General features: G+C 46.6%; 1 protein-coding gene across 1 annotated transcript in view; it reads left to right on the forward strand.

Moving 5' to 3' along the window:
- Ak3 (adenylate kinase 3) overlaps window positions 1–7,545 on the forward strand; it is a 26,451-nt gene extending 18,906 nt beyond the window's left edge. The window contains exons 3-5 of the mRNA XM_055613746.1: window positions 973–1,145; window positions 1,905–2,023; window positions 5,312–7,545. Of these exons, the coding sequence (XP_055469721.1) occupies window positions 973–1,145; window positions 1,905–2,023; window positions 5,312–5,432 (413 nt within the window). The 3' untranslated portion in view covers window positions 5,433–7,545. The remainder of the gene's footprint in view (window positions 1–972; window positions 1,146–1,904; window positions 2,024–5,311) is intronic.
- Window positions 7,546–9,176: the final 1,631 nt, after the last annotated feature.

Here is a 9,176-nt window from a genome sequence, read left to right on the forward strand (position 1 = left end):
GTGTGTGTGTGTGTGTGTGTGTGTGTGTGTGTGTGTGTGTGTGTGTGAAATCACCTTGTTTGTTTGTTCAGGTGTTGGAGGAGGCCAGAAGGTGTCAGATCCCCGGAGCTAGTTGTCAGCCACTGAATGAGGGTGAATGAGGGTATTTTGTGTTTGGTTGGTTTTTGTTAATTTATAGAGTTTGTTGTTTTTGCTGTTGTTCTGTTTTAGAGAGGCAAGTGTGGTTCTATTATAAAAATAGACTTACACTTGTTTCACTTAAGATCTATTTTTATAATGTTGTGCTCACATGTCATGAACGTGTACCATGCGCATGCCTGGTTGCCTACGGACGGAGGCCAGAGGTAAAATCGGATCCTGTTACACCTAGAGTTATGGATGGCTTTGAGCTGCCATGTGGGGGCCAGAGACTGAACCCAGGTCCTGTGCAAGAGCGGCAAGTGCCTTAAATCACTGAGCCCCCCTCCAGCTCCTTCCGTTTGTTTTGGGGGCAGTCTCCTGTAGGCCAGCCTGGCCTTTAGCTAACATGTAGCCAAGGCTGTGAATTCTGGGTCCTCTTGCCTGCAGTTCCCCTGGGCTGAGATTACAGGCACGACATGACCCCCGGCTTGAACTCAGTATGGCTGAGAAGCGTACGGACTCTAGGTAGATGGCAAGCAGACAGTTTTCCCTTGCTTCTCCTCTACTCTGGCTTCCAGCTGCTTCACTGAGGCTTTCCCAGCCTGGGAGGGCAATGTGCTCTCATACAGCAACACCCTGACATGCACACTTGGAATATTTGGCCAAATATCCATGCTCGCTACAGCCCACTCAGGTAGATGCCACAAAAAAAAAAAAAAAAAAAAAAAAAAATCCGATCACAGTTATATTATGGCATTATGGCTCTGGTCAACATGCCTGGCGTCATTCCTTGGGTTTAATTTGCCTAACACCTTTTCTTTCTTGCCTTCCCTTCCACCGCCTCACATAAAGGTTTTCCGAGGACGCTTCCACAGGCAGAAGCCCTGGATAGAGCTTATCAGATAGACACCGTGATAAACCTCAACGTGCCCTTTGAGGTCATCAAACAACGCCTCACTGCCCGCTGGATTCATCCTGCCAGCGGCCGAGTGTACAACATTGAATTCAACCCTCCCAAAACTGTGGTGAGTATCTGCAGCCGGGTGGCCGCACAGCAGTGGGTGCCCTTTGTCTGAGCCTACTGATAGGTACTGCTCAATGGGTCCAGCCCGCTCAAGCCTGGCAGTACAGGTGTGCCGACTGCTTGGTCCCCAGGTGGTCGCGTAATTGCTGAGGGTGGAGCATGACCGGAGGAAGTGGGTCACCGGGGCAGCGAGTGTACCTGCAGGTTGTGCATGATCCTTAGTCCCTTCCCCACTCTCCGCTTCTTGCGCATCCTGTGACACACACACACACACACACACACACACACACACACTCCAACCATGATGTTCTCAAGTCCAAGCTCATGAGCCCAAGCAGCCAAGATTTGAACCCTCTGAAACCATGAGCCAAAATAAACATATCCACATTAGTTACAGCACTGAGAAACCTAACACAGAAAAAAAAGGTGTTTGTTGATTTTTTTTTTTTTAACTCTGTGCCAGGTGTGATCGAAGGGCCGAGGCCCTGAGGATTTGCAACACTGGCTCACAGTTGGAATTCCCACCACCTCCAGTATCCCATGCAACCACTGGGGACTTGGGCCTGGGAACGGGGAGGGGCTTCCACATCCAAACCTTAGAGCACAATGGAACTGCCCCTGGAGCCTCAGAGCTGCAATGATCTGCCTTTAGGACGGATCCTGTCTATTAGCACGTTTGGGATTGGGGCTTGAATACAGAAGCTGTCTGTTTTAGAAGATACTGTATTGCTGAGCTGACATTCCTCTAATGGCTGCTTAGGGCATTGACGACCTGACCGGAGAACCACTGATTCAGCGTGAGGATGACAAACCAGAGACAGTCATCAAGAGGCTAAAGGCGTATGAAGCCCAGACAGAGCCGGTCCTGCAGTACTACCAGTGAGTCCTTGCTCTCGCCACTTCCCTGCACCGTCACGGTTCTGATTTCCCCTGCTTTGCAGCTGAAATACTAAGCTACCAGAAGACACGATTCCAGCTGGCTGGGGCAATAAGGAAAGCTCTAGGCTCCTGTAAAGAAAAGAAGACCAGAAAGTAGGCAGGGTTCCGGTCTCCTAGGTTTCCTGTTCCGCCATTCTCTTAGTTTCGCCTGCTTCCATGTACTGACCTCGTCCTCTTTCTTCCTGCATGGTGGCTGGTATTCACTAGAAAGGCCACATCTTCTTTCGTGAGGGGCCCAGTAAACCTTTTATTCAGTGAACAAAAGCTCTGGACATCACTCAGTTGAAACAGAGCAGCCACTGGTTGGAAAGCCTCATTTACTGTTGTAGGCCTGGGTTGCTGCCAGTTCTAGAATCAGCCACAGGGCTTGGGAGGATGGATATGGCCTAGTCCATATCTGAGGCTTTTGGAGGGCCAATTTCCACCCATATTCTTCCATGTTCTCGAGGGCTGGAACCAGGGCTGGGGCAGTAGGCCCTGTAGCGCCCACGAAGTGTTCCAAGAGAGGACTCAAGCATAGGATTTCAAATGGCAGCCATCCCCTGGGATCCAAACAGTAGGAGCTTTGAGCTCTCCCACTCACACGCTTTTTATCTGCCTTCAAGGAAATCTGCATCTCAGAAGGAATATGAGAACCAGCCTGAGCTGCTCCTGACTCACTCAGCCCTTCATCCAGGACATGCTCTCTGCTTTCATTGTATCCTGCTAAGGATTCAGGGGCAAAGCAGCACACGCTGTTGCAATAGGAGCACAGATGCCAGAGTCAGGAAGCCCAGGCTCAAACCCCAGCTCGCTATTTAAGTAACACGGCCTTCGCCTCTTGCTTAACCTCTGCCTGGCTTCTCTTTCAGAAAATGTGGGTGAGGGGAGAGGCTTGAAAGAGTGTTAATATGTCTAACTCTAAAAACTGTCCCAGATGCCCAGCACTGGACATACATTAGCTGTTATTGTGGTGGCCATTACCGATGCATTAGGGTAAGGATGCAGGAAAACTCAAAGCAGTCTCTGAACTGCTTCTAATAGTTTATTCCTGGTGGGTGAAAATGACAAGATTTGGCAATTCACTTTTTACAGTAGCCATTACTTTAAGTTTGGGGTTGTATGTTGAGCCTGGCTCTGAAGAGCAACAAATCTACAGCCCTGGGCAAGGCGTTTCATCTTTGTGCCACTGATTCCTTACTTACAGTCAGTCAGTATATAGTATACCTGCTTTATAGAAGCGCTGGGGCCTCAAGTGAGAGAACCTCGGGAAAGGACTGAGCAGTCCTTAGGTACCGAACCAGCCAACGCTGGGCACTCTGCTGGAGCTGTGCAGGCCCTTGTCCACACAGACAATCTCACTCAGTTCCTATGAGGCTCCAAGAAACTCACTTTTATGGATAACGAGGAGAATGGGGCAGACAAGATTTATCATGCAGTGAGCTAAAACATGTGATTACCATCAGAAAACCCTCATTGGCTTAAGCAAGGGGTGGGGTGCTCATTAGTCATATAACCAAGATGTCCAAATACAGCTGGCTGGCCCAGGGGCCTAAGGAGTGCCATCACACTCAGCCTTTTCGGCTCCATTTCCTGTGTTGGCTTTGGTCACCAGAGGTTGCAGTGTCTTCCGATTTTAGCTCAGCTCCTGCCAGCTGACTGAACAGCAAAGAGACAGCCCCCCTCCCAGCTAATGTCATGGGACTAATGGTGATTCGCTCCAGCCATGGGCTGTTGTGGGGACAGTCTCACTTGAACCTCATGCACCGAGTGCATGCGCTCAGCTTGACTGTCCACAGGACACACAACAGAGAATGCTTTGTGTCTGAGCAGGTAATACTGTGGATGGGGGAAATGCCTGCCGGGATTAGTTCCGTCAACATTTCAGAAAGCAGGGGAAAGCTATGGAGATCAGTGACTGGGGGTGGGGGTGGGGGTCCTATCTTTTTGGGCTTCTGGCCACTGCCATTTCTTGCCATAAATTCAAGCTTTTCTGCCTAAGATCCCATGTACTGACTTCTCACCGGGCTTAACTAAAAATGGAAAGAGCCTTAAAAAGAAACTGCATAATAGCCAGTACTGTTATGTTTAAAAGCTTACAGTGGTCTTATTCTTTCCAGCCGTGGTGCATTCACCTGTCTAGAAACATGATGCACTTACTCCCTGGAAGACTCATTTTTGTAGCTGATTCCATTTCATTACAAAGAAATCATAATGGCAAATGCTCGTGGGCGAGGTACAGCTTTGGGAGTGAACAGGTGCCTGTAGTTCGGCAACAAGGCATTCCTGGCACCGTGGCTCAGTACTACAGTGTTTCCCGGGGCTCTCCTGTTCCAGGCCTGCTCTCCTGAAAGCCCTGTGAATCTAGACGCTAAGTTCACTATGCAAATATCGACTTTGCATACGTTTTCTGTAGCAGATGCTTACCTCGTAGACAGCTGCTGCTACTTAAGTTAACCTTGGCAAATGTTATGAGGTGCCAATTAAGGGGTCCTTCTGTCCCAGCGAAAGCCTAGTGAGCACAGCTGCAGACTGTGAGAGCCTGTTTTTGGAAAGTAATAAAATCAGGAGTTCTTTATCTCCTCCCGGGTGGCCTGCAAACCAGTGTGCACACCCAAGAAATGTGTGGGGGGTGGGGAGCTAAGAACTTTAAGGTGGTCTGTGTAGTTTGAGAAGCAAACCCCAGGATTCTGAGCTCCACAGTTCATCCTTCGCCCTAACTCAACCCTGGAGTCAAATAGGATACTTTAGACTGGTCTGTCCAGTGACAAACCAGACAACCCGCACGAATAAAGAGCCCAGAAACAGTTCAGGAAGGCAGGATGGAGGGGAAAAAGGAACCTGGTAAAAGACAGGATAACGAGTGTTTGAACACTTTCATAAGACTTCGATGGACGGAGCAAGGGCAGGGTGATGTCCTGATGGCTGAAAGACCCTGTTTCAAACCTGCCAACCTGGGAATTGAGGCCGAGTCCCTTCCCAGAAGACAAGTGCATCTCTGTGCAGGAGCAAGATGTAAAGCATTAGTAAAGGCGTAACCAACAGCTCCAGGGACCCTTTATGCTGAGGACAAAACATAAAGTAGAAACAAGGTTTTGCAATGTCCAACCAACACCCTTCCTTTGATTAGACAAACACACAGGACTTCTAAACTCACATGCACCTCTACAGGCTTCTTTGAAAAAGCTCCTGAGGCACACTCAGACCTGTGTAATCTACCTCCCTATGTATTTTGTTTTCCATCTTCAGGAAAAAGGGGGTGTTGGAAACATTCTCCGGAACAGAAACCAACAAGATCTGGCCCCATGTATATTCCTTTCTACAGACGAAAGTTCCAGAAACTATCCAGAAAGCTTCTGTTACCCCCTGAGGAGCGCATAATCGGCAGGATGAAGCAGGGCCTCCTCGTCTTGCCTCTGTATTTCGAATCTCTTTTCCTAAGACTTCTCTGAAAATCATGGTTTATTGCTAATGGCTTTCTTTTGGATATTATTAAGGATGTGCCAAATGAGTTAGATACTCAGGCTGATCTGTTAAAATAGCCTCGTATGTTTAGTCTAGAATCTACTTGTCTTCTGTGGCTGTGCAATTAGAAAACATCAGAGATGTTGAAATTAAAAAAAAAAAATTAGCACAATTTAAAAAACAACTGGTAACCTTCTGTTCAGTCAGTCAACATGGTTGATCACATTTTCATGATTTTCTGGAAAAGTTTACTCGAGGCAGATAAATATCTCATTAGAGGCTTTTGCATAAGCCAATGCCCTGTCGAAATCCAAAAAAGATGTTTTCTACCCCAATGGGCCACGACATTGGAAGAGACTGTCAATAGATTCCAGAAAAAAAAGCAACTGGCTTTACAGGTGTTGCCAGATGTAAACTCACTGCTGCCTTTACAGGAAAAGTGAGGGCACAGGCCACCATGCAGTGTGCCCTCTATTACTGGTTCAACTTGCTATAAAAATGCAGCCTTTTGGCACTTAAGAACATGTGACTTTGAGATGGCTTGTTCTCTCTTCCAAACATGCGTGTGCTGAGGTATGATTTATGTATGTTAACTGACTTTTGAAGTTCTAGGAGCAGCACTGGCAACTGACCATGGAATTAAGTCCTAGGTTCTCACACGTCACTCAGGCTGAGGACCATGTTTTAGCACCTGCCAGTTTCCCTCTTTGAGCCAAATGGACTGTGCCTTGATGAGCAAGTGACAGTAAAAAGAAAACTAAAAGGTGGGAGAGAACACCCTTGGTAGTTTGCCACTGAGGAAGTAGACGGGACAGGCTAGGGACAGCCCCTTGACAGAGAGGCCAGTCAACTTGTCAACAGGTGGAGGAACCGAAGGCATTTGCACGATGGCTTCAAAAGCGCCGTCACCGAGGACATTTATACCTGTGTTGAAGTTCTTGAATTTAAGATCCTCTTGTCTCGAGCTCTCTCGATTCTGGGATCACTGTGCTGCCACTTCCACCCTACTTTCAAGGGAAACAACTCCTGTACCATCTAAGCTTCTGCCTGACGGCCATGGGGAACCCACTCACTTCCTGTACCATCTAAGCAGCCACCTACAGCAACGGGGAGCCAACTCAGCCTGTGTGCTGAGCAAGCACCTTTCACTATGTTGTACCTCCAAGCCTGAGGGTTTTGTTGTTTTGAGGCAGGATCTCACTATGTACTTCTGGCTGTCCTGGAACTATGTAGACAAGGCTGGCTTCAAACCTGTTTCTGCCTCCCAAGTGCTGAGATGAAAGTGTGCAGAGCCACACCCAGGCCCAGTCCTTAGTTTCTGAGGCAGGCTCCTCCCTACTTAGCCCAGGCTGGTTTGTAATTTGTACATAGTCCAAGCTGGCCGCACATTCATGATCCTCTTGTTTCAAGCCTCCCCGCCCCTGCAAAGTGCTTAAATTACAGGTGTGTACCACTAAAGCCCGAGAAACCACTTTAAAATGTCAGTCACTTTAGATTCCTTAGTGGAGCAAGAAATATATTGGCCCGAAGTTAAGAAAAATACAGGAAGTGGAAGGAAAAAAAAACAAAACAATTCTACCTTTCAGGAAGACATACTCTTACTTGGTGCTAAATCAAAGGATCTAGCCCTGTACAAGCCTTTGAAATTCTGGCCTATTTTACTTTAGACGAAGTACAAATGCCAGCAAGCGGTTCTTCTCTATTTGGGAGTGGGGAGGAATCTTTGATTTTTAAATTTCATTTTTGATCTTTCAAAATGGACTAAGCCTTAGGATTCAAATGAACATCTTCTCCTCTGTCGGTATCTGTATAATGCCTTATCTGAATGGTGATAACCGCTTCTTAAAACTGTTGTGAACTACCTAACCTACGACTGATCAGCAAGTTCTGTTACATTTGGGGATGTGAGCACTGTGGCTGTGGCCCTTTGCCTCTGACCCTTCACAGGCCCTCACCCCCTTTCCTGTACGCTGCTGTGATGTCTCACTGGCTTTCTAATAAATGGTCTTCAAATAGTACCCAGGCTGTCTGCATTTTTTGAAATTCTTTATCTCCTGCTACATAAATGCAGTCACACTGGCTTTCCTGACACTGTTAGGAGATGTGGAGGTTAAATAGGGTTAGGGAACATGAACTGACAAACTTTTTCCCCCTGTGACCAGAACCAAGATTTTCCATTTGGGAAATGCATATGGCCTCTTTTCTATTAAAATAAGCTAAAGGAACCTGTTTTCTGCTACTGGACAGGCTGGCATCAGGCACTGATTAAGACTATCATTGCTCGGCTGGAGAATGGCTCAGCGGTTAGAAGCATCTTTAACTAGTTCCAGGGAATCCACTGTGCTCTTCTGGCCTTCATGGGCACCATGCACCCATATGGTGCACAGACATACATGCAGGCAAAACACCCATACACACAAAAATTTTAAAGTATTACTGAATACATTCTGCAAAAAAAACAAAACAAAACAAACAAACAAACAAAAAAAAACAAAACCAGAATGCTGTGACCAGTACAAGAGTTATTTCTGTGTCCCACAGAATATGCAGAGAGCTGAATGCCCTGGGCAGGAGCACTGTGTCTTCTGACAAAATCCTTCCATTAATAACTACAGCTTGCAACTGAACATTTTCATCCTGGAAGTTAGGATTCAATTTTATTTCATTTTTTAACTATTAAAAGTCTAGCAGGGCTTAAAAGGCCAGTAAGGTTTTTAAATCTTTAGCATTCCCCTGCAATATTTTTTTATTGTTTATTATTATTAGTTACATTTTATTAACTCAGTATCCCAGCTGTATCCTGCTCCCTTATTCCCTCCCAGTCCCACCCTCCCTCCCTCAGCTTCTCCCTGCCCCTTTCCAAGTCCACAGATAGGGGAGGACCTCCTCCCCTTTCATCTGACCCTGTTTTATCAGGTATCTTCAGGACTGGCTGCAATGTCCTCTGTGGCCTAGCAGGACTGCTCCTCCCTTGGGGGGTGAGGAGGTCAAAGAGCCTGCCATTGAGTTCCTGTCAGAGATAGTCCCTGTTCCCCTTACTATGGGAAACCAATTGGTTATTGAGCTACCACGAGTCCCCTGCAATATTTTTATAGACTTTATGTGCACATGTGCTACAGGAGGGCATCAGGTCTCCTGGAATTGGAGTTACAGGGGCTTGTGAACCTGACATTGGTGCTGGAAGTCAACTCTGGCCCTCTGCAAGAGCAGCCAAGTGCTCTTAACTGATAAGCCATCTCTCTAGCTCCTACTTTACAAAATATTTATGTACTTTATGCATGAGTGCTCTATCTGCATGCCTGAAGAGAGCATTGGATCTTATTATAGATGGTTGTGAGCTACCATGTGGTTGCTGGGAACTGAACTCAGTACCTCTGGGAGAGCAGCCATAGCCCATAGCCCTCACTTTTTAAACGTCTCTAAACACCATGAATTTTTCCATATACAGCACCAAATAGTACCATGCTAAGTGTAGATTGGCCTAGTAGCTTCATATTTTCCCAAAGGATTTCAACTTTCTGAAGAGTAACATGAGAAACCAAGTAAAAGAGCAAGGATTTTAAAATGATTTTGTACCTTTAGAAAAGATCTAATTTTTAAGGCCTATGAGACTGTTTTCACTTTTGTTATTGATGGTAGATAATCCATA

This window comes from Psammomys obesus, unplaced genomic scaffold (assembly GCF_907164565.1).
Source record: "Psammomys obesus unplaced genomic scaffold, mPsaObe1.curated_primary_1811, whole genome shotgun sequence".
NCBI lineage: Eukaryota > Metazoa > Chordata > Mammalia > Rodentia > Muridae > Psammomys > Psammomys obesus.